This window comes from Chaetodon trifascialis, chromosome 4 (genome assembly GCF_039877785.1).
Source record: "Chaetodon trifascialis isolate fChaTrf1 chromosome 4, fChaTrf1.hap1, whole genome shotgun sequence".
Lineage (NCBI taxonomy): Eukaryota > Metazoa > Chordata > Actinopteri > Chaetodontiformes > Chaetodontidae > Chaetodon > Chaetodon trifascialis.
The window spans coordinates 2,139,665-2,165,935 of NC_092059.1; the positions used below are offsets into that span (position 1 = coordinate 2,139,665).

General features: G+C 46.8%; 1 protein-coding gene across 2 annotated transcripts in view; it reads right to left on the reverse strand.

Moving 5' to 3' along the window:
• Positions 1-1,276: 1,276 nt before the first annotated feature.
• Positions 1,277-26,271, reverse strand: part of LOC139330297 (pre-B-cell leukemia transcription factor 1) — a 57,106-nt gene continuing 32,111 nt past the window's right edge. The window contains exons 3-9 of one of the 2 annotated variants that reach the window (XM_070961136.1): positions 14,743-14,987; positions 13,044-13,234; positions 10,543-10,678; positions 9,040-9,199; positions 7,132-7,244; positions 6,191-6,280; positions 1,277-4,093 (exon numbers count right to left, since the gene is read on the reverse strand). In XM_070961136.1, the coding sequence (XP_070817237.1) occupies positions 4,001-4,093; positions 6,191-6,280; positions 7,132-7,244; positions 9,040-9,199; positions 10,543-10,678; positions 13,044-13,234; positions 14,743-14,987 (1,028 nt within the window). In that variant the 3' untranslated portion in view covers positions 1,277-4,000. The remainder of the gene's footprint in view (positions 4,094-6,190; positions 6,281-7,131; positions 7,245-9,039; positions 9,200-10,542; positions 10,679-13,043; positions 13,235-14,742; positions 14,988-26,271) is intronic. The other variant, XM_070961137.1, reaches the window with a different exon arrangement.

Below are 26,271 nucleotides of genomic sequence, written 5' to 3' on the forward strand. Positions count from 1 at the left end.
GTTCGCCTGACTCAGTGTGGCTGGAAGGTTTCTGTTGTTTCAGCTGCATTAAAAGCATCTTTTCACCGTGAAGCTCCTCAGTACATAAAGAAGAGTCGCAGGAATCCAGATTCACAGTTTTTAACCCAAACCAGTGAAAAACATCCACCTTTCAACCACCCGAGGCTCCTGAAAGCCTCACGTCAAAGCAGGTTTTCACATGCAAATCGTCAAATCAGTGATTTCTGGGGAGGCTTGGATCAACACGTCAACATCTGCCAGCTGATCCGGGTTCCATGAGCAGAATCCAGCTGTGAAGTCTGATCTTTTCTTTGGGTTCGACCTCACTGATTACTCTCCACCTCAGTTTGAGCCAAGGTGTTCGTTGATGGCTGAAAGGCTGCAAGACGTCCTGATTCTGCTGTGATCCGATTTGCATCTGTTCACGGTGAAACGGATAATAATCAGCGCAGTGTTTTTAAAAAGCCGCGCGGCATTTGTCACGGCGCTGCGCGTTAGGCGCCGTTTGTTCAGCTGTAAGGAGCGCACACTGATCTCACTCAGAATGGGATTTACACCTTTTCACCATGTAATGACTGAATCAGCCTCACAATGCCTTTTGGTTTGCAGGAGCACATGAATAAATTAAACACGTCCGGCACTTCTTGCCTTTCACTGCTCAAACAGTGGCTAAAAGAGGCGCTTTGATAGAAACAACGAGGCTTCTCCATGTAATTACACTTGATCATGTTTGCATATGTCACTCCCACAGCCGCTGTCACGCTCTCTGCTTTTTAGATGCTCCTGGGAACCTAATCCACAAGTTAGTGTTGGAGCCCCGTCCTCCCGCAGAGGCGCAGAATCAGACATCCTGTCTGGTTTATCTGGAGGAGAGAGATAAGTGCGGATTCCGCCTCTTTCAGGGAACGCACATTAACTATGCCTGGGAGGGAGCGCAGGGTGTGGGGAGGAAAGAGGGAGGCGGCGGGCGGGGCGGGGGGGTCTGTCTGCCGGGAGCACACAGCTTTTCACTTCAGAAACTGTGAAAACGTCCCCTTCACACCCTCGGCGGCTCGGCCGAGCTCCGCGGTGTGTCGGCGCTGATAAAACGCCTGCGCGCTGCAGCGTCGGTGGAAGTGAGGCGCGCAGAGGGAACCAGAGGTGTTGGACTGACAAGTCAACAACGTGTTAACTTGTATCCTACAGTGACTCCTGACCCTGACCCTGTTCCACAAGTCTGCAGGAGGAAGCTCAAGAACACCAAAGCGACAGGAAAAATGACAGAAGCGCGTTTATGCAACAAAAGAAACTATTTATTTGGGATACGCATTGCCAGTACAAATGAAGAGACCATAAAACCTACACCTTTCAGCTATTTTTCTCCACAGAAAACAGGTTTGGAATTGGAATTAAAAAGACAATAGTTTTCCATTTGATACCTTTTTACATACGCAGAGATCTTAAAAGTTAAAACCTGTCAAGAAAAAGGCTCCACGATTTCACTCTGAAATCCTTATAAAAAAGAAGTTAACATTCAAAACACTGCAGTACGTTATTTTATTGAAGAACAAAAAGACATGCAACAAATAAAACATTTTATGTTTTACAAATTGTTCCTTTTTCTTCTCATGTCTCTTTTCCTTTTATGTTCAAAAACTAAAAAGCATCATTACATGAAGCTTCGATAATATTTGACAGGCAATGTGAAAAGTAGAGTTAAGCCTTTGTTTGAGGGAAGCAAAAACAATCCTTGTGTTTGCTTTGCATGGCCGCCGCTGTCAGTTCACTCCAATGACTTGAGGAGACACGACGGAGGCAGCTTCTGTGAATCACTTCAGCGCCGCTCGGCCCCTCGACGGCCCCTCCGCTGCAATGCTGAGCAGGTGAGTCCAAACCAGTCGGTTTGGTGGATCGGCGCCGGGCTCGACCTCCGGACCGCGGCTCTGAAACGTCCACCTTTTCATACGTGTGCAGTAAACAGAGACCGACTGGCCGCGGGCTGCGCTGCGAGCCGCTGGGATCTCAGGTTGAACGCTAACGCTAACTTTTCACGTCACCTTCATTCGGACAGTAGCCACCTCGGCTCGTCTCGGCGGTCTGAGTACAAAATAAAAATCCAAATCCATCAGTCTGTGTGAAAATGGCTACTGTCCAAACCCAAAGATGCAAAGAAGAGTAAAGGTGCATATCTACATACTGTATATAGAGCATTCTGGGGCTAATTCACATATAATGGAAGCAGAAGAAAAGCAAAGTGAAATAATACCAAATGAAAAGAACCAAAAAATGAGATATTCACAAAATGGAGACATAAAAATATATCCAAACAGTATCTGGATTTGTGTGCCATCAGGGTTGTTTCCACTTCACGGACTGTCCAGCTGCAGGGTTGGCTTTGGATGCGGAGCACTAGCGCACGGTGACGCTCACTAGTACCAGATCATTAAATCCCACCAAAACAGGAAAAGAAAGCATGGATAAAGCTGATCCCAACGTCCAGGATAGAAATTCTGCCTTTTTTGGTATCAAAGTATGTAAATGCTGATCTCTCATGAGGACTACTGTAACCACAGACTGAACTGTACACACAACAAATCGAATTTCACATTTTGGGTCGTTTGTGTTGATGGATTAGTGTCACTCCAAATCAAAACGTGGACTCTTGGATGCAGAACATGTTTTTTTTTCTTTCAGACGTTCTGTTTGTCAGAGGCGGGACAAGCATGTTTCTGTCGCAGCGTCTGATTGGGTCCTCTGAGGACGCTGAAACATAGCGTGGAATAATTTAATTTGAGCAAACACAAGAATCTGTGCTCCGAACGTCCCGTCGCGCCTCGCCAGAAAAGACGTGCACGGAGTTCAGCACGGTTTGGTTCCAGCAGTATTTGGTTGATACTGATCTCACTGATGCGTCTCTGATTGGACGCACTCTCTCCTTCCTCCATATATGACTTTAAATCTTAAACTTTCCTGTTTCCTGTTCTCTCCTCAGACGTTTCCAAAGGCGACCCTTCCACTTCAATCGCTCGCTGTTATTGTGCTTTAATACCTATCAACGCGTCCTAAGTGCTGCTGATGTCGTCATCCTTCTAGTTTCAGGTCAATTTTTCCTTGAACGTTGCGGACGCAGCCAGCGCTCGCTCGCTCGCCGTGACGCTCGCTCTGTTAACTGCTTGCGTAAAAACTGTGAATTCTTTGCTTTATTGTCCTGCAAACAAGCAGAAAACCGACGACTGGCGATAAAATATAAAATGCCTTACATGTCCTTGTCTGTTGTAGAAGTTCTGAATACAAACTATATAAATTGAGGCTGAATACTTGGATATTACCTGACTAACATGACTGGACTAACATAAGAATACTTCATAAAGTATGGCATGAAAAATGTACAGACGTGACATAAAAACGTGTAATGTAAAATAGCAAAATTCACCTCCAGGGTTGAACTTTGGCACTATAGATGCGCAAACTGTGAGGAGACAGTGATGAAGACAGAGGCGTGATGAGGGCGTGGGGCGGCGTACAGTGAGACTCCAATAATTAGAAAAATTTTGTAAACCGAAGCGTCTGAAACGTCGTTTTCTCTGTTCGAATCGAGGTAGAGTGAATTTCAATTTACAAGAGGAGGGGCGTGACGCTGCAGACGGCGTGACGCCGCTGACGGTGTGCCTGCTGACGGTGTGCCTGCTGACGGCGTGCCTGCAGACGGTGTGCCTACAGACGGCGTGACGCTGCTGACGGCGTGCCTGCGGTGTGGATACGTGACGTGAGAGAAATACAAAGAGGCAACATGGACATCAGGTGGAAACTGTACAAACTGTGAAGCGTGAGTCCGCTGCTGCCGCGGTCCAGGCGGGAGGTGAAAGGTTTGTCCGTAACGGTGGCAAAGTCGTCCCGGACCCCAACCGCGTGACCGCGTGACCGCATACAGCACGCCACGGCCAGGCCGGGTGGGTTTGAGTTTTGGGGATGCGGCCGGGGGTGCGGGGGTGGAGGGGGTGGGGAAGCAGAGGACGGAGGATCAGTTGGAGGTGTCGGAGTGAACGCTTCCAGGTCCTTCTGTGGGTGAAGTCACTGATGAGGGGGTCGGAGCATCCTGCCAGCCACCGTTCGCCTGAGGGGGAGAGGAGAGGAAGAGTATTACTTTCACCTTCATCACTCACAGCAGCCGGGAGGCGCGGCGGATGGAGCTCCTGAGGGCGTGTGAGCGCAGCGTGGAATGCTGGGAAGCTGCGAGCGCTTCAGCACACGGCCGCACGCGGCCTGAAGCCAAACTGCTGCTGGGATTGGAGGAAAATTCCAGAATAAGATGGAAAATTTCCAGCCGAGCAGAAACGGAGTGAATTCCAGCCTCTCCCTCATCACGCTCAGATTCACACGGCGAGGGAAAGTCGAGCCGCGCCAGATTTCATCTGCAGACCAACGGCCGTCACCGTCGCTTTAAATAATGTGATTAATGTATGTAAATTGTATGAAAAGAAACAAAACAAGCACAATCAGCGTCACACGCGCTAATTATAAAGATGACAGCAGGAATTAACATACAATAAGATCCACGGAGGCCACGGCTCGAGCGCCGACAGGCCCCGTTTGAGCATTTCGGATATTAATAGTAAATTTAAAGCCATCAGAAAGGCTGGAAACACGACAGCCTTTCATTCCACAGGCGGTCTTTAAGGCGGCGGGCGGCGTGTCATCAGAGGCGGAGGTCAGACTGGAGAAGGTCCGCCTGCTTCAAAACTGTAATCACCCACAGCACGCATCACGTATCTGCTCCGTCATTATCCAGGCGGTCTACCTCAGTTTCCCTCAACCTTCATCAGCTGCTCCACTCTTCATTCAGAAAATCTACCTTCAGGCTGAGAAACCAGAAAACAGAGCAGAATTCCTCTGCTTCAGTGCTGATGTGATGTCGTTTTTTGATCAATTCTCAATTTTAAAAACAAAAATGAAAAGAAAGAAATGTTTAAAAAGCAGCATTTCCACAGAATGAAGCTCCTCTGTCTGAATTTTGGGACCTAAAACTGAAGGGTGAGAAGGCCTGATGACGACGCAGCGTGAAACATTACAAGACCAACAATCTGACAGGAAACACCGCGATTCGGAAAAATATATCAAACACGACGGAGGAGCCAGAATCCGAACTCACGGGCCTCAGCGACATAAATCACAGGCAAACAGGCTGGCAGACAGATATCCTGCTCTTACATTATGCATCGCAGGGCTTCTTTACAGGCTAGAAAAGTGAATAACACAGCATATTGTGGCAGTGTAAGATGTGCTAGAGCAAGCAGGCGTCCAAGGAGAACCGCATGGGTGAGGTCAAAGGACTGAGGAAGAACAGGGCCTGAATACGTTAGCGGCCTCTCAGGGCTCGCACAGCTGGCTGCGGGATGTGCTCCGAGCAGCCGGGAAGCCCATTTGAATACACATACATGTTTTTATGCGGGAGACATTTCATCTGATTATCATATGGCCACTGAGGCACGACGGCGGCGGCGGAGGAACCCAGCCGCGGCTGTGACCGTCCTCGTCCTCTCAGCGCGGCTCGCTGTCAGGGCCATTAGTGTGGCGGGAACATGATCTGAGCAATGCGCTTGGATTGCTGTCCCAAGTCCACACTCTGCTCTCCTTGTGTCTGTCTTATCGATTTTCCCCTTTACGACACGGCTTGTCGCTGTGAATTTCCCGACTGTTTGCAGCCGCCAGCGAGCAAACCCCCAACCCCCGCCCCCCCTCCACAACCCCCACTTCTACCCCCGAACTCTGCTGCAAAATAAGACAAGCAGGAGGAGAACGCGCCCCTGTGGCACACGAGGAGCTGTGAGGTTTTATTTTTAGCGGGATGGCGGCGGCGGCGTCCGCTGGGAGGCTTTAATGGGAGCTTCTGGCCTCTGGGCTGCTAATCACAGGTCAGGTGGTCAGACGTGAAGTCCGGAGCAGGAGGTGTCACCTGGTCGTGCGGTTCGCTCACGGGCGACTGTACGTGGCTGCAGGTGCAGCGGCAGACCTGATCCGACGTGACAGGCTCGGCATGTGCGCGGCCGGCCGCGTGCCCGCGTACGCCAGCCGGCACGCCGCCGGTGGCGCGAGCCGCACAGAAACAATCAACTAGGTGACCATGGAGCAGAGACAAGTCCTACTAAGTGGCATTCTGAGCCCCGTGGCTTTGAAATAATTGGTAGGGAGAGGAAGGAAAAGGAATCCTTACATTGATGCCCTGCGGACTGTACATCTGGTTGGCTGTGAGTCCTTCACTGTATCCGCCTGTCTGACTGATAACATGGCGAAGGGTATCCACCTGAAACATTCAGAGAGAACAAACAAAGCAAGGTCAGAGTCAACACAAGAGACAGGAAGACAAGAGAGACGACAAGAGAGCTCTGCTGCAGCACATCCAAGGACCAATCACACAAAGAGGAGATTTAGCTACGACTTTGGCTTTTCGCTCTCTGAAATAAAAACTACTGACGTGCTGAAGACAGTCTGGAGAATAGTCTGCCCTTGAGACTGAAGACGCTCTGCAGCAGAGCCTGCGCGCTCCCTTTTCCACGCAGACATCTTGACTTGTCATAGCAGGAAAAGCTCAGATACAGCTAATAACATTACTGACGGCTCTGTTCCATTTAGGTCCGCCCGAGCTAGCGGTTTCCTGCTGGTTTAGCTCCCTTTGAGGGGCGGGGCAGGCCTGCAGGCGGGTGCTGGGGTGACACCATACAGTGGAAATGAATCTGTTTCATGTGGGAACAATAAACAAACAGCAGTGATTTCATGCTAACAGGGGTTGAAATGTTTAGGCTCGCAAAATGAAGTCAATTCACTCATCAGGCAAACGTTTCAGTCAAAGCCAAAATCCAGCAAACACTTAATGTTGTGTTCGTGCGATGTTGTCAGAATGGGAAAAAGGAAAACCTCGATTATTCTGAACAGGCAGCGCTTTTCCAAGATGGCTACCGCTACTGTGAGCCTCGCAGTCACAGCCTGAATTAGCTTGATTAATGAGTTAACGCCGATTTGACTGACAGTTCTGATATTATCTGAATATGACAATATGACTTACACCTGTGCATGACAAGCCAACATGTCTGCTGTGAGGTGGGAGGTGAGGTGGGCCTGCCTCTGTATTATCTGCTGCGCTGCTCGCGGCCCTACCTGTGACTGCACGTTGGCTCCCACCTGAGCCCCCTGGTACGAGTCCCCATTGAGAGACTGCACGCTCATGAACAAGTCCCCGGAGTTTGACATGTTAAAAGAGCCAGCAGAACCTGAAAGGAGAGAGGGAGCAGTCGAATCACAGAGAGACAGAGAGCAAGCAGGCTAAGCAAGATGGCCGGCCCAGGCGGCGGCCTGGAGGGGCGCCATGCAGGGGGGTTAGCTAGCAGCCAGACAGGCTCTGAACCAGGGGAGCAGAGCCAAGAGGAAACTAATGGACACACGAGGACAGAAGAGGCACAGCTGGAACCCGACACAAGAGGCGTTTGTGTCAGGCGGAAGTTTTAACCTCCAAACACAGAAATAAGCAAGTAAGTTAGTGCTCTGAAGAGGTCATTCATGGCTACGCTACAACCAGGAGAAAGAGGTGAAAAGCAGTTTAAATGTCCCTCCCTGCTGCCCACCCCAAGGTCATATCATCAAACACTTCATTTCAGAGGCAGACACACAAGTAGCATTTAGCCTAGCTTAGGACAAGCAGCAGACGCAGGGGGAAACTAACAGGGCTAACTGCTAGCCGCTAGCTTAGCTCTGTCAAATGTGACAAAAAGCAGCTTCCAACAAAACCTGCAGGACTCCTGAATGTCTCTGGACGCTGTGTTAAACATAAAGCAAACAGTCAAAGTCAATATATTTCATGCTCTTCCTCATCAGCTTCATTGATCTTTTTCAAAAACACCTGTCTGGATCATTCCACAGGTAAACAGGCTCAGGTAACAGGTGAGAGGATCATGGTTGGGTATGAAAGGGGCGTCCTGGAAAGGCTCAGTCGTTCATGGAGGATGGAGCGAGTTCACCACTTTGTGAACACATGAAGGATGAAGGAGATGAACACATGAGCTCAGGGACACTTCAGGAAACTGCTGTCAGTGGACACAGCGTGTTTGTTAGCGACTGATTCTGCTTTTATTCATGTTTCACACAGCGTCCAGACTTTTTTGGACCCAGGGTTGGACAACAGGACACAACATATGAATAAATCAGCTTTGCGGTGGTTTAATGCGTATTTTTTACTTTTTAAGGAGCCGGCTAGCTGTTTGCATCTGCTTCCCATCACTCGTTCTATGCTAGGCTAAACATGTTTCCCATTCTGACTCCTGGTGAAATGGCAAACACACAGATTTCTACAAATAAAGGACTGTAGCTTTAAAGGATAAGACTAGCATTATTCTTTTTTTTGATTGTCAACAAGTCACATAAAAAGATCAAAAATCAGTTATTTTATCTTTCAGAGCTTTGACTTCTCTGCTCTGTGTGTCCAGATGAGACTGAACACAAACTACATTCACTGCTCGCTGAGGTGACTTTGAGTGGAGCTCCATCGCACAGAGGACGGACGTCTGTCCGGCTGTATCTGTTACTGGAGTCAATTCATTGTGGGTTCTGTCTTTTTATGCGATTTGTTGACAATAAGAAGGAAACACAGAATACCACCAGACGGATCCTTTGAACGTCAGTACAGCAGAACACGATGAGTTAAACAGTCACACATGAGGAACATGATTAATTGAGATGAAGACAAAAGGACAGTAAGCATAGGGAGACTTGGCATGGGGCTCAGGTTGGCTAATCACTGACAGCATCGCGCTGGAGCGGTAGCTGTACTTGTTAAGGGGAAACGTCTGACCTGTTCAGCATAGTTTGAGTAATAATGGTGCATTACCAGGTGATAGACACGTCCCTGCTACGGGAACTGCCTTCTCATGAGCCCTAACTCTTTCATTCCTTACGAATCACCAGCACCAGCATTGAAATAGCCTCAGACTGTAACGCTGCTTAGTTGGAGTAATGCACAGAGAGGAGGTACACGTCTAATAGCTGAGCAGAGCCAGGGACTTCCTGTCTCACCTGCAGAGTTTGGAGTTGAGGGTGAATTTGCTTGGCTTCCATGTGAGGATGCATTAGCCGCATTCACGGCAGTTCTCGCAGCGTACATGTTGGCTTCTTCTTGGAACTTACCAATGTTTTTCTTGTATCTGATTCTTTTATTCCCAAACCAGTTGGAAACCTGAGCAGACAAACAAGAGAAGGTAGTTACATTTTTCCCATGAAAACACGGAGCCTCTGCACATCTGAGGGCGAGCGGTCAGAGGACCAGGGAGGCCTTTAGCTTGCAGGACTTCACGGCATGCGTGAACCTCTACCAGAGGCAGGGGGCTGCACAGGCCGGAGCTGCGAATCCGCATTAGTGCCAGAATGGAATGATTGCCAATAACAGTCTCATTATGTCACCATGACTGCAGCTATCATCAGAACTCACGCAAGCACCAATCAGTCAACATCCGCTAACACCCATTACTGCTAATGGACTCCCAGATGAAGCCAGGGGGGTAATCCCAGCGCTAATGATAAACAACATTAAAATGAAAACCAAATCAATCCTGCAAAGTTTCCAATACACAGAGAAGGTAAACATTCTCCTTTATTATGGCCAAGAAACGGAAACTCTACAAATCATTCAGCCGCCGAGCAGCTTCCACAATCAGGTCCAGATGCATCCTCAAATCACTTGGTATAAATTAATGAATCCAATTGAGGAAACAATCCATTCCCAAATGATGGATTCAAAACACAAACTGCTGTTTACCTTGGCGTTGTCATTGCTTTCCTTATTATCAACCCTCACAGAACTGAAACAACTAGAATGCAAAGACAAAAACAAGGCGCCTAAATATTTGACTGTTTGCTCGTCAGCAGCTTCGGCACAAACATCTCAAGTTACTGTAATATTTGTAGTAAATCATCGGCGCTGCACATGCCTCGAATGACTGCGGCGCTAATTTTCAAGCGCTAATGGTCTCGCTAATTACTTCCATATACTGTTGGGCTGATTATTATTTTCACAATTAATTAACCTATGCGTGTGTTTTATTAATCAATTCATATTGCTGTCATATTCTTTGACTTATTTGTGTGAAAACAAAGAAAAGAAAAGTCTTTTATAATGAGCAATTACCAAAACAAGCGGTTAAATTTAGATCTGGATTTTGTACATTTTGTGCATTTTAAGAAAATTTATTCCACCATATGAAGAGCTGTGACAGCACCGCTGTCTCCGGCTCCTGTTACTTCAATAGAAACAAACAGTCATTGGTCCAAAATAGCTTTGTCTGGTTTGAATTACACGACAACAGACTCATGACATGGCATATTTCTACTTTGAGCCCTTTGTTGTCTCGCTGAAAGGTACCGCTCAAAGATTAGAGGAGCTGTCTGTACTGGTGACACTCAGAAACTTCTTCTTGCCAAGACGCTCACAGCTGCTTCGCATCAGAAGCCGTGTGCGTCTCACTGCTCAGTGTGCAGGTTTCCTACAGGTGGGGCGGCGCTGATGGCCGGTCTGGGGCGTACCTGGGCAACTGTGATGGCGCACTTCTTTGCCAGCTCCTCTTTAGCCTCCTCGCTGGGGTAAGGGTTACTGAGGTGTGAGTAGAAATACTCATTCAGGATCTCTGTCGCCTGTTTGTTGAAGTTTCGTCTTTTCCGTCTGCAAGAGGAGCATCGAGAGTGAGAAGAGGAGCAGAACTCAGTTAACCTTCATCATAACTGTCTGAGGCTGTGACTGATTCTGAGTAAGTCTCAGACTCCAGAAAACATTTTATCCCCTTCTGCATGAACACAGTCGTGTCCTGTAAGACTGCAGCGCTACAGTTTGATTCGCCTGCTTTAAGGCTGCAGAAGTCACTTTGTTTTTGCTGCTGTTGGGCAAAAATTTCACAGTAACCTTTGAGCAGGCTGAAACTCAAGAGGTCTGAGAGAAAACTCCACTTCTCCACCTGCTCATGGCTTTTTTCTGGGCAGCGACGGCAGAGTTTGACCAGTCGCAGGTCATTTCAGAGAGCTGTTCCTATTGGCTGCATCCCCTCAGACGGCTACATCTGTCTCCCGCTGCAGCTTTAATTCAGCCTCCATTTCGGAAGATTTAAACTTTTTTTGTTTTGTTGCTGAAGAAGTGGTTTGAAAGCTGCGACTCACCAGTTAAATTCAATCATCTGAACTCTATTTCTACTAACTGGGGCTTAGCATTAGCGTTAGCTCCATAGCGTCTTGGTCTCTGTAGGTCTGCCTGCTGTTGCTCTGGATGAACATTACTTTGTTGCTCTGCCACACTAGAAACGTACGATTTAGCTTCAGTTTTGCTTTGAGACACTTTGTGAGGACTCCAGAGGACAATTTGGTCCAGAACTGCTTCACTACAGCTCTGTTTATGAGCAACTGAAAAAGGAATTAGCAGCAGCAATAATAGCACATAGACGGCCATAATAATCTACTCAAAATACACTATTAGGTGTGGAAAAATCGAAACGATTTACAGTCATTTTCCATTTGAAAGAGTCAGGTTTAACAGCAGTATGTGCCAATTAGAACAGGGTCCAAACTGTGGTACTTCCATATACTTTATGTGTTTTTAGTGCTGAATAAAATGTCAGTAACACCAAGTACTGAAAGGTCAGGTGTCTGTGGGCGGCATCATAATCTTTCTCCCTCATTTTCTGATCCTTAGATTGTTCCAAATTTTATAATAATGAACAATTTTGCTAATTTTAGATCTGATTTTAGGCCTTGTGGTTACATAAAGATGTTTGAGGGGATCATGTGGGCACGCAGCCGCTAAATGCTCCACTGTGTTCACCGGCTAGCTGCTAACTGCTAAACTGTAGCCTGTACAACCAAAACAACGAGCTGAAAGAAGGAGTCAGGTGATAATTTGAGTAAATATCAAACCTTTGACATTAAACACTCATTCAATTCATTGTTATCATATACATATTAATTAGAGCAGCCTTAAAACTTGTAATGTTACTCAAAGTTTGTCGGAGAAGAAGTTTGACCTCAAAGATTCAGAATAATTGTGTCTAATGTAAAAACACAGATAATCCAAATCAAGTGTCAGCCTGCTAAAAATACACAGCGGCACAGAAACGAGGCTGATTGATCAGACATCAAACACTGACTCCAGAGATTTTAATAAACCCTTTCAGCAGCTACAACCTGGACGTCTCAGAGTGAATCTATGTAGATCAAATACCAACATACATTTTTCACGGTTTCCGCCACCTTAAAGCTGGCAGCCATCGCAGGCTGACGCCCGTGAGGTGACTGACCCTCTATCTCCTGCACCTATCAGGTCATGCGTGCATGTGCCACATCTGAAGGGGGCTTTACATAAGCTGGAGGGGAACCCTGTGAAATCTCTATGCGTGCATCCACCGGTGAGGAGATTTGTGCTAAAATCTCTGTCCCGCACTCCAAAAGCCTGCTCGAGAATATGTAAATGTGCACAGCATGGGCTCCAGCAGCCAGTAGATTAATCAGCGGAGCCGAGCATGGCAGTGCCTCTCAACCAGTGAAAGCTCTCCTCTTCCTCTCCCTTCCCCTCGCTGCTGCACCACCACAATCATTTGCAAGAGAATAGATAGGGAGCTTTGTGAGGGAGCGCATGCCTCATTTAAATGTTATGCCTCCAACTCAGACTTTGAGCGACATTTATCCTTGGAGAAATGTATGCAAATCCGGAGCACGCATCAAAAGGAACAAGCGATTACATTAAAAAAGGGAAACAGTTAGCGTTATGGAACATGCAGGAAACTCTTATTGGCCAGTGTTACTGGGTATGCTGGTCCAAATGGCACGTATAGATGCAAACCAGCCCAGTGTGTGTGGCAAGAAGCAAAATAGCATGTGTTACAGCACGTTCGTAGCATGATAGGCCTCCTACATGAGCCATTCATATGGAGATCAGGCTGAGAGGGAAGCACATGATGATTTGCAGAGTTCTTTGCAGCATGGAGCGTGTGTGTGTGTGTGTGTGTGTGTGTGTGTGTGTGTGTACTGTATTCAAGGACACGCACCTGGCATCGAGGAAGCGGGAGCGCAGGATCATGACGGCCTCGCAGGTGCTCTGCTTGAGCTGCATCTGGATGGAGCTGAACTTGCGGTGGATGATGTTCACCATGCGCTCGATCTCTTTGGGCGAAATTGGCCGCGTGCGTGACTGCTCCCGCAACAGGTTCATCACGTGGGTGGTGAACTCGTTACACGCCTGTGAGGAGGACACGCACCCAGGAGTGAAAACACACACATAAACACACTCCGCCTGAGGTCAATAACACTGCGCGTGAGACTTTAATTTGTCAGTGAGGCCAAACACACGTCTGCATGCACGCACACACATACACACACACGCACATACACACACGGTGACGTACAGTATTTAAAATTCACAGATGAAAGGAGCCTAAAACCCGGCGCTTCGCTTCGCGTGGTTCTGGGCCAAGCTTCCTCGCAGAGCCGAGGGGAATATAAGCGCTGATATATTTCATATTTAACAGAAGTGGTGATGGCAGTGTGTTGAGAGGAGCCAATGACAGCTGCTCCCTTCTCAGACGCACACTTTCACAGCGTAGCCACCCTGAGAGACGAACATGCCACGACGTTTTATTCATCCCCCCGTGTGACACCAGGCGTGAATCTGCCACCATATTACACTCCGACTCTGTGTCTCTTACTGTCTCCACTTCTTTATTTGCGCTCCTGCTGTCGATCTCTCTCTGGATTTAGCCGTGTCAGGCTTTGTGTGTGTCTGTCTATCTGCGTGTTCATCTGTCTTACTCACATTCATCTGAGAGGGATGCTATTGTCATGAATGCATCGGTTATCAAGGCAATGAGAGGAAATCACCCCCCCTCCACCAGACTTTCAACACTATGCTTGGAATAGACACAGACACAGCGCACTGCGTGTGCTGGACTATTCTGGGGTGACAACACAATCGAAAGCGAGTTCTTACTGACAGCGACACATATTGAGGAAACCTTTTGATTTACGGCTGATCCCAGCTCAGTCTGCGAAACCTACTGTATGTTAACGCAGCTGTTAATGGACCTTTATTTAGAATCAGAGGGGGAAAAATGACCATTAGAATTCCCAAAAGGCCAACGTGACATCATCATTATCTAAATACTGAGTTTAGCATCAAGACAAAGACAACAAACATTTGTTGTTTCCAGACTCACAGCTCTGAGGATTTGCTGCTTTTCTGTTTTATGTTATTACAAATATTAATAGAAAACAGATCCATCTTTACTGGAAGCAATAGTCAGCTGCTGCTTTAAACCCTGACGAGGTCGCGAGGGTTGTCTCAGCCTGAGCTCAGAAAGCACATTTTAAGGAAGCCAGCGTTAAAAACTGGGCCGAGGTGTTTGAAAGATATTTGCACGGTGACGAGGGTCGAACAGGAAGATGAAGGTCAGGCACTTTATGGAAAACAGGCTTCAGTCAATCTGGATGTGACCCACAGACGTGTTTCAGCCTCTGCTGCATCAAGTCTGATCATTTCTTTCTTTAACAGTCTGCAAACTTCATGAGTCCATGATTGTTAAACTCTGTTGTTATTACAGAGACGTGCCTTTGGACAGACTACAGGAGCACAGAGGACTGTCAGTGTCAGTGTTGTTGTCTCATGGTCTCATTGGAAACGATCACAGTGTAACACTCAGCGCTTCGTGTCATCTGGACGAGACGTCAGGTGTTCAGGTGTGCGGCTCTCACCTGCTCGTACTTCTCCAGCTCTGTGTGGTAGATCTGTCTGATCTGGGACAGCTTGGCCCTGTAGTCGGAGTGCTCTGCGGAGTTGTCGGCCCCCGCGCCTCCCGAGGCCGCCGCCGCAGCCGCCGCCGCCGCTGAGCCTCCGCCTTTCTCTGGACCGGATACTCCCTCCGCCAGCAGCATGTTGTCCAGCCGCATGAGCTGGGGATCCGGGGGCTCCTCCTCCTGGGCGCCGCGGATACTCAGCACTGCAATGACAGGAGGAGGTCACAGGTCAGCCATAAAGGTCACACCTACGGTGGCGTGATGCGCCGTAACAAGCTGTCAGCTGCAGAGCCCGAGCGCACGGCTGATGCCGCCATGCTGCACCCTCGCATCCACCGGCTCGCTGTGAGTGATGCAGTCTGTCGTAGCGCAGACACACGAGCAGAGACTGTTAGCGAGACGTGAGGACGATTCATCCACAGCTGATGACTAAACACTGAAGCACCGCCGCAGACACCCAAACTGTTTGTTTAATGACAAAGCGCTGACATTTAAAGGAATTCAGGACAAATTTCCCACAAATTCCTCCAGAAACGCAGCTCGACGGCGTTTCAGACATGAGTGTTGCGTCTGTGCTGTATGACTGGACTCTGCCGCTCTCACTGATTGGAGGTTTGATGACGACGAGCGGGAAGAAGTTCAGTCATTCAGCTCAACACATTTCTATTTTTGCCCATTTTGTTTTCTTTCTGGAAATGTGTTTTTAATTCTATCCATAACATCGGGCACAAGATGAAACCTTTCCACATCAACTGGACGCTGATTAAACAAATAGTTGATTAATCGATTATTTCATCTACAAAATAAATAATCGGCAGCTATTTTTACAATCAATGAATCATTCTTAGAATTCTTAGAAATTTTTGGTTTTTGAGGGTTTTGGACAAAACGAGAAACTGTGGGAGATATTTTTCACTATTTTATGAGATTTTATAAACCAAGCAATCATAAATTTATGAAAACAATAAATAATGAAAATAATCATTACCTGCGTCTTCATCCTCAAACTAAGGTTCAATATTTGGGAACAGATTTTTTTATTTATTCTGGAAACTTTCTCACTTGTTTCCGTGCTGCTCTCCTAATTATTTATTTTCTTTCTCTCTCCAATTTATTATTATTTATTTATTTAGTATTATTTTATTACTCTATGTTTTATTTCTTTCTCTTTGACCTGCCAGAGTTGTTGATGAGGTGTAGTTTTCAGTGTGTGATTCTTTTGTATTCATGAAACGTAAATGTAAAAATAAAAATGACTAAAAAAAATTAAAGAATTGGAAAAGTCCAGTGAGTGGACACAAAGCATAATCATTAATTAATTAATTAATTATTATAATAATTCTAATTGGTAATAATAATACAATATATATAACCAATAATTTGGTATTTGTGTGCATCAAACATTCCATGTTGGGTTAATGTGCAAACAGAGACAGAGGAGACGTTATGAGCCGGATTCACACCTGAAGCAGCACAGTGTGATTCACACGAAGCCACATTAAACACAATGTGAAGCGTTTCTGCACAACAAACGTTCATCTTCAGATTCCTCAACAATAATCTGGATGAGCGCCTCGGCCTTCCACTAGAGGTCTCCCTTGCCATTCTTTTAAGGATTAAAGTCCCACCTTCCATTTTCTGAGGTGAAAACACTCCCAGGCTCGACTCTTCCTCCTCCATCTGAGAGCCATCCATTTCAATATAAAACACCTTCTCCTGAGCGGAGCGCCGCGCTGCCAGGATCCAAATTGATCCCAGAGTGGACATCGAAAGCGCATCGACGCCAGCCGGCATTATCGCAGGGCCTCGGCCGCGGCGCCGACACGAGCTTTGACTCTGTGACTTTGCGCCCCGCGTGTGTCGATAGCCATTTAAAACGTTACCATTCGTCATTTGACTCGTTGTCGCTGAATGAGAAGGGACAGGCAGGGAGCACTTCATTAATTCAGAGACAAAGGGAGCGCTTGGTGCATTAACCCCAGACTGCGGTCCGGGTTGGTAGGCCTGGGCAGGGGGTCACTGGGATGAGAATGAGGCCTGCTGTACTGCCAGAGGAAGAGGAGGGGGCTCCCTCAGTCACCCCCGCCTGCCTTTAAGTGGACTGGAAATGCAAATATGGCAACTGTTGGCGAGTGGGAGAGGTCAGGGGTTCAGGCCACAGGCTCAGCGGGAGGTAGATTGAGTGTGGGAGGAGTGTTGGAGGAGGAGGAGGAGGGTAGGCGGGGGGGTCTCTTGGGATGGCAGGACTGTACAAACATCCTGTCTCATTACCCAGACTCCTTCATCACTCCTGTAATGTATGGACGGGCTTAGAGGGGGAACTCTCGGATGGCTTCACACCCGTCTTACCTCCGCGACTGCAGCCGCGTTATGACCCGATAAAACCTGCTCCATCAGAAACTCTAAACCCGCCTGTCTGCTTTAGTTAACGTGCATCAGCAGAGGCCCCCGCCGCTCCCCGGCTCCCGAGCGCTCACGAGCACGAAGAGGCAGTTTTTCTCTGTAGTTACCACCTCATAAATACCAGACTAAAGTGGGTGTTAAAACGAGAGCACACCACAATATCCCACGAGGAAAACGAGCCGCGCGTTCTGGAAGTCATTTTCAGTTGGAAGGACCTCGTGGCAGTTTGTGCTCACAGAGGAAGAAAGAAAACTGACAATTGTGATGAAAGCGCACAATAAGAAGCTGCGTTTAGTGTTTCAGGGGTGAGAAAATGAGGTTCAGAGGATTCACAGAAAGTCTCCTCTCTAAATCCGGCCTATTGCTTTGGACGACTCACCTGACCCTGGAACATGAATACATGGGTGGAGGCAGAAAATGTCACGAAATACTGAGCGAAAGCACAATTCAGAGAGCAGCAGCACAAAAATGTAAGGGAGGAAGCTCTTCTCAGATGTTTCTCCCAAAAAACCGAGGCCAGGTTTCTTCCCCAAGTCATAAAACGTCTAGACTGTCAAATGAAAATGGAACATAAAAACTCCCGGCGTCCACAGAAAAGATTCGATTCGCGTCTGCCAAGTTCCAGCTTAACATTCACCAAGTGTTTATTTTAGTTGGCTTGAAGCACCTCCAGCTCCGGTCGCTGCTGCAGAGAAGGTCATTTCTTAGGAGATCTCTTGGAAGGCAAAGAGAAAAAAAAAAAACCAGCGGGCTGACTTTTTGTATTTTAGAAGAGATGGAACGAGAAAGGTCACGGACAAATGGAAAGCAAACGACTACATTCAACGGGGCGAGGTGAAGCCGAGCACCACGCTGAAAATAAACAGGTAAACAGACAATTAACACAAACTCCGCTGTGATCCCGGGCCGAGCGTGTTGACACGTGTACACCGTCGCTAATCTGCCGCGCATCACACCCTCGGCTCGTACGCAGCCCACATCCCAGCTCCGCTCGTGCTGCTGATCCAGCTGTCTTGGAGAGCATCTGTCAGGAGGGACCCAGGAAGGAACAATGCATTATGCCATGTTGGCTGTGTACTGTCATCCCTCATTGACAGCACATTGTCACACTTACACAGTGTCCTCTGAGCTGGGAACAAGCTAAGTAGCTGCTGCCTATAATACGAGCTCTTCCTGCCGCCTCTTATCATACAATCTGATGGGAACCTGCTCCGAGTGGGGTTAATGTGGATTCTGCAGAAAGGATGCCACCGTGTTCATTTTTAATCTAGGCCACTAATCGGTGTGATCCTTACAGCGATGACAGACGTGACGGCAGCGCTCTCGTGTCTTGCGATGGGCAGCTTCCCTGCACGAAGGAAACCGCAGACCTGCAGCGTTCAGAAGTGATGGAAGCAAATGATGATTTATTTATTCCACCCTGAACCTAAAGCACATAATTAAAACCATGGAGGGATTATCTCAAACAAATAAAATTAATAAAGAAAAGAAAGGGATAATGTGCCTCCATAAAATTGGCTTTGCTGTGGGTCATAATTACACGACTCAGTGAGGGCCACTTTATTGGCTAATGGCAGCCTAATTGATTCATCCTAATGTTTTTCGAGCCTTGGGTCTGCTGGGCACTCCCTGTCCAATAGCGCTGCTGAACTTACTTAGCCACCCGCAGACAAACGCTGAAGGTTCTCCCAGGGATAAACAATTATCTGTGTGTATGTGAGTGTGTGTGATTCGGACCTCCCTCCCCCACAGTCAACACACATTTTCTGTATGTCTCTAATGGATGCCATTTCCCTCTTGGAGGCGTTTCAAAGATGGCTTGTTGTCAGACGAAGCCTTATTCCTCCCTGCTGTTGTTGACAAGCAATTCTCACAAGGAGGTGCGCTGGGCTTTATGGCGCTCTTTATTTCGTGCGCTAATGTGAATAAAAACATGGGATTCTTGCATCGGCTCGGGCTGCTGATGAATCTGCTAATAACACACAGAAGGCAGGGCTGTGGTGTAACGTTGGGAGGAAGCCTCGACGCGTGTTGACACGCGTCTCTGCGAGGATGGACCAGGTCAGCGCGGGTGCGCGGCGGCCGCTGGCCTCGCAGCTCTGCGTGCACACACAGCGAGACAGAACGTCATCCGCCGAGAAGCCCAGAAAAGTGAACTGGAACGGGAGAACACGACGTTTATTTAACCCCGCTGCACCTGGCCTTTTGCAAATCAAATCGATATCTAATAAAAGCTCGGGGCAATTGGCTTTTTGAGGGGTGGATGTTTAACTGTCCACTTGTTTATCTGGAAATATTCATTTCATTCTCACACAGCCGAGGGAAAAAGCTTTCGGCCTGTTAGGATAAGCTCGGAATATCATGCTCGGAGATGATTTACGTCCCCATTTGGGGGGAAAGCAGCTTGCCTAAACCCACTTCTTCTCCCCCCTCGTTGCTTGTTTTCAGGCAGCACATGTGTAAGACTCTCTGTTGCCCATATATTAGTCATTCCAGAAGATTGGCTCGCAGCCTCATATGAAGATGGGTGTGGGTATTAAAATATTAAGTGAACGACTAGCAACAGAGATACATCACATCACAGCTCTGCGTTTGGGGTGAGTCTCAATTGAACAAAGACCAGAGAATAAACTCTGTCTTCTCTCTGAAGGGGAATGAACCGTGGCGAAACAAAAGTGGGCTGGCAGCCCGGGGCGAGCATCATAACTAGCTTCTTTGGAGAAATGTTATCACCGGGGAAGGACACAGGTCCGTTATAGATTGTCACATCATCTCGCCATACATGACAGGAGTTCACGAAAGTGAGACTTATTAAAATTGACAGCAAATACAAACAAGATCCAGGACTAAAAATACACTTTTGAGTCAGTGACAATATTTGGGATCCTATCAAAAGCTTGTCAGGGGATTAAGATTTCTTCCAGGACACTGCCTGCATCTTCAAAATGATTCAGTTTTTTCATGGCATAACAATATCAGACTCAAAGAGTTACAACACACCATGCTCTGCAGTCCAGATCTCCCATCCTATCAGATTAACAGAGGCAAATGGCAGCCTGTCAAAAACCATTACCATATGTAATCCCCTTCTAGATTTCGAAGGCATGTCGACGGGGACTGTTGGCATGGCAGCCTGTCATGGCGATCGGGTGATTGTGGGAAAGCCTGATGTTTAATTAATGATGTTGGGCTGTTCTGTCACAGTTAGCGAGATGGACGGTCAAACATGAAGGCCCCTGACAGAGATTGGGTGCCTCGGTTCAAACTGGCAGACACCTTCGGAGGCCCTCCGTTCTGCACCCAGATGCTGAAATGCGATCCGCAGAGTTACATCACGGGCAGCGGTGCAGGGGGAGTCAGCCAAAAGTGACACGTAGTGCCGGTCAGGTGACAGCGTGTCCAGGCAGATCAACAACTGCCAGGCCTGACATTAGAAAGGTGACGGGCGCAAGGCTTTAAACTCACAACCTGTGATGTTTCTTTGAGAGCAATGCCACCAACAGAAATTCAGTATATTCAAACATTTGCTGTCCAGAAATCCTTCAGTGCACAGAAGTGATGCTTCCTGTGTTTGAACAGCAGCCGCAAAGGTGGCTCGTTTAGGGGGAAAGACGTCGGGTGTTTCCATTAGCTGCAACCAACACGACGGCTAAAAGCCGGCCTGCTGCTAGGCTAGCTCACCCACAGGGCTGTCATTTATTATGTGAAACTCAAACTACTCTTCAAACAAACAAAAACTGAATTTTCAACCGATGTATGGACGCATTACGGATCCGACCACACTGATGGAAAAACAAGGCTAATGGCGGGAATTTTCAGCGGCAGCGGTGGCACCACAGATGACCAGAACCACGTCAAAACTGCACCATTGTTTAGGATGTGGGTTGATTGTGTGTCAGCTGGAATTTCTTCATACTTGAGTTTTTGGAAAACTGGACCCAAGAGACTCAACAGAAGGAAAAACAAGGAGGCACATACACAAACTGTCTGAAGAGCAGCGTCAAAAGACATTAGCATTCATTTCAGGCATGTTCGCTAATAATATTCTATATTTATTAAAGATATTAACAAAACTGAAAGAGTATCTGGCATATTAACATTTTATAACATTGGTCCTTTTTGGTCCTTTCACATGAGACTCACATCAGAACAAAAATATTGCACCATCGTCGTCACCAGCAGCTGTGATCATTGTTGGTGTTTCCGGGGGATTTTTTCCCCAGTTGTGAAAATAGTTACTCATTTTTGACATATAGCTTTATGTTGTTTTGGGAATATACAACAGTAAAAGTGTAAAGTGACACTTAAAATTCTAGTGCATAACCCAGCTGAGATTTGAGTAATTTCCTTTCACGTGTATTAAAATTATTGCTGATTAATAGAAAATTTAAAAAAAAATCAGCATTGGGCTAAAAGACAATGATCCTCAGCGTGCAGTGCAAAACAGGGTTGTGATGTAACCTTGTCTGGAATAATCAGTCCATCCTTAAAAACTTGACTGGAAAGCCAAAAATGCTTTTGCATAATTAACCCTTTCTGGTGAGGCTGCGGTCGCCCTGTCTGCTTGGATTTACAGTGACAGCCCTGGCCCTATTTGTTTGCATTGGTGCTTCAGTGGGCACACTTCATTGTGGCTTCAGCAGTTAATAAATCACAGTGGAAGCCCCCTCTCTCGACGCCAGCCTGTGCTACGGTGGTCCTGTCACAAGGCAGGCACCAGCGCCGAAGCGACAGCTACATGCTAATTCAACATCGGCATAATTCATTATACAGTCGCAAGTGTAGTGGAATGGAAAGAGAACCAACATACACCAGGAGGAAGACGACAGGCATCAAACTGTTAAATCCTGCTCCCCTTAAGTCCCCTCTGTTTGCCTTTGTAAAGACTCAAGTCTTTAAACTCCTGCCAGCAATTTCAAATTATACCTCACTTGCTCACAGAGCTTTGGGATGTGTACAAAATAAAATAATTTCACTGCACTCACTTTCAAAGCGTGGACACAAAGTCATGGAGTTCATTTTGAGGGAAAAAGGTTAACAGACAAATATCAGAGAGGTTAATGGACAATGAGGACAATTAAGAAGAAGTGAGCTCCTTACCAGTGTTGCTACAAAGAAATGTGCCTTTTTATGAAATATGGTAATTTATAAAGCCACTTCCTGTAAGTCCTACAAAAGCCAACGTAAAATGACATATCAAAAGGTAGAATGGGAGCTACTGCACTAAAGGGGAAATTAACAAAAAGATAAAGAGTCAATTAAAGCGATAAGGCCTCGTGCTCTTCAGAGGGTGAAAACTGAGGGGAGCGGAGCTGACAGCCTTCACATTAAAGTGCTCTGCCTCCTCCTCATCCTCGATGTGGCCCCTCCACTTTGTAGCCACCAGTTCAGAGGAGAACGAGGCGGCACAGCCTTTGTTGAGAAATCCTGATCACACACACTGCTGTCATCTGCAGATACCACTAATGAAGGTAATTACAATTAGGTCCACCACGGCCTCAGGGCCACTGGTAACGACACGAGCACAATGGATATTCACTTCCTGTTGGAGCCTGCATGAAAAATGCTTTTTAATAGTTCTCATTCACACTTGTTTCAATGAAAGAGCAGTATGCTTGACCAATCTCAGTGTGTTCAGGATGAGGTTAAGACGCCATCAGCCTCAGGCTCTCATCTGTCCTTTGTTCTGTTCGTGTCTGCAGAGCCACAAAGAGCGAAAACTATTTTTTAGAAGGAGAGTGCTTCTTTTTTTTGACTGCACCGGGCTTCATCGACCTTTTTGGTAAGGGAGCTTTAAAATCAATGCTTTACATTCTCGCGGCTCGTTGTCACCAGCTGTATGCGAGCTCAGACGTTTGACTGAAAAGTGATTTTCCTTCCTCTGATCTCATTTTTCAGTTTCTGGAGGAGAAATTGTCCAACCGCTCAAAACAAAGATCGTAAAATAAGCACTTAAAAACAGCGTATCAGAAATGTTCATCCTTGATCTGTCGTACTTTGATAAAATAATCTTGACTAAAGGTCCACTTACAAGCTTTCAGCTGCAGCTCTGGGTCCTCCTCAGCCTCCAGCCACTGATGCAGAAAAGGCTCATTTATCATTTTAATTATCTTGCGACGCCTCAGATTTATTCTCGGGTCAAGTTTGGGAATTACTGGACTGAAGGACCAGCCTACCATCATCATGCCGTCACTGATTAAGGACACAAAGCGGTGAAAAGCTTACAAAAATAAAAACTGAAATGCCAAGTTGTGGACATGTCTGTTGCAGGACCCGGTAGCATCTGTCAAAGGCAAACTGACTTTGCGATCTTATTGGCTATCATGACCTTTGGCTGGCTGATGATGCAACAGCAGCAAAGCTTTGACTTGGCTTCACTGTTTCTGGCTCTCTGCTCTGATCTGTGGACGAAGCTCAGCAGAATATAAAGCAGAGGGTCTGTTGGTTTCTGCATAATATCAATGTTATCGCCCTCCTACAGTCTGTTTTACAGCGTTTACCAGGAGCATCTCTAACATATTCTATGACAAATATATTTGAGGGTATGGGAATGTTCAACACAACCAGCCCTCTGCTCAGGGAATCGAAAGAATCTGTTGTCCATATAAGGCAGAAATGAGCCAAAATTAGCAAAAAGTATTGCTCACAAACCGCAGCGTAGGTGCTCTGTTCTGCTTTCTGATTGGCTTTGTGAAACATGTCTTCATCCATGTGATCAGTCTCCAAATTCTCAATTTTGACAATGCACACTGACAAAAGAAAAGGGACTGCCCAAGTTTATTCAAAGCAGGTGAGACGTTCCTGTTATACCGCATGTGATCAAACACAGGATAAAACAGGATTAAGAAGTAAAACCGGTTCATCTCTCGCTGAAGTCCGGTTGGCTTCATTCCACTGTGCAACTTCTCAGCCCACATAAAGGATGGGTAGCAGTTAAAGAGCATCCAGACAAGTGTCCTGTGTGTCCCACATGAGATAGCAGCGTCCAGCAGCATGCACCAGACTGAGGCCATCCATGGCCCCGGGCGGTGTGTTGACTGGGCCTGCCATGTCATTAACAGTCGCCTTGATCTGCTCTACCTTATTAAAGCCATTCCTTCAGGAGAGCAGACGAGCATGTCAGTGTGAAACCAGGCCAAGGAGGGAAGGTGACCACACTGCCACCCTCAGCTTGTGCAGGGTGGGGGTGGGCGGGTGGGGGTACGAGCGCAGCGCAGAGCAGCGGCTTTGTTGTCAGCCTCATCCCGGACCCCCTGATGTCCCTGTGATTCCCTTGTCAGTCTGTGTTAATGGAACTCGCAGTGGTTATGCTCCTTCACATTCTTATCTCCTGCAGCAGGACGGTCGCACAGCCCAGCGGTGTCTGTTCAGCCCCGGCTGACCAGGAGCAACTGCTGCGCTGAATATTGACAATGTCTCCCCTGTCAGCAAGAAATATGTTCGGGGTGAGTCCTTTTCAGGTGAGCTGAAACTCAACCAATCAGCACACAGCTTCCATACAAACTGGCCTTGTATTAGTTGACCAGTATGAAGTGATGCAGAGAGTTATCAGAGGTTAACGTCCTCCGACTGGTGTGCTCATGAGTGAAAAGGCTACAGCATAAACCCACACAAACGGCCGAGCGGGAAGCCTGGCAGCCTCCAGCTCTGCCCCATCCCATCTAACCGACTACACACACACTGGTGTGGCATTTTTCACAGAGCAGCTCTCCTACTGCCAACCAGTTTATGTAAAAGTGATTAAGAGTAATTAATCCTTAATCACCATGATTAGCCAAGTCGCAGTAAATTAAGCCACATCTGGAGCAGCTGAGGGCTGGAGAGTGGCAGCAGGCGTGCAGAGTGTGAACACCACTGTTTACTGAGGTCTACCTGAACATCTGAGCGCAAACAGCACGTCGTCGGCTTTGTTTGAGCTCTGTGCTGTGGAAGGGCCGCGTGCGAGGCAGACCGTCGGCCAGAATATTCAAGAAAAGTACGTTTTCAATAGTGCAGAATCACCGGAAAATAATAAATACCAACATGTTGCAGCACCATGTTTCTACAGCAGCCCTGAAGGGACAAACCAAACACTGGCTCTGCAGAGCGCCGTCCACGTTCTTGGAGTTACACGACCACCACAGGTTCTCCCACACACTCGGGAAGGGTCTGAATACCCCTCAGGTCGATAAGATAAAACTTCATTGATCCCACGGCAGGGAAATTTGGTTGGAATAAAAGAGAGATAGAAAAGCATCCAAAATAAAATCAACTACATAAACATGTACTTTATATACAAATCCTGCCAATAAATCCTGCACACTGGGCCTTTAAGTGGTGTGTTAATTCAGCTGGTACCTATAAAAACCTTTCATAGCTGTGCAGAATGTCCGAAAACAGACAATAATAGAATAGAAAATAACTCAATCCCAAATGTTTGTGCAGCTATTTTTGATAATTATTGTTCTAACAAACTGATTTAAGTCTGACTGATAAAGGATTTTTGACAAGCAGCATTTTGATAAGCATCTTTTAATGCGTTTCTTTGAGAATTGTGGCCAAGAAACGACCTGAGCAAGACACTTTCCAAACTGTGTCATGGAGACGCTGCTTCTAAATGACCTCAAACATATCTTTAGCATCTCTTACAATAACGTCGTGTCATTTATTGGACTACGATACCAATATATCTGTGACAAGCTAATATCGACCAATACATCATCCTCAGCAGTTTATCACTCAGCTGTAACACAGACGACCTGCTGGACGTTATCAGATGTCCAGCCGTGAGTCCAAATGTGTCTCTTTCAAAGACATCTTTTGAGGGACGTCTTTGTAAGATGATACAGATGGTGGTTTCTATCCTGACCTTTTTTTCTGCTGTAGCCAATCAAATGTCAGCATGACCTTGTTTACCTGAACAAATTAAAAAACCTGCTGTGTGTTGTGGATCACTGACTATAAAACTAGTTGAAAACATGTTTTATGTACGACGTTCAGTACTTTCTGCTGTTAGAAAAGTGACGTGAGAGTTCATTTCTATATATTTTGATTATTCAACGTGCTACAATCAACTGCTGCACGTCTCTATTCCTTATTTGTGCT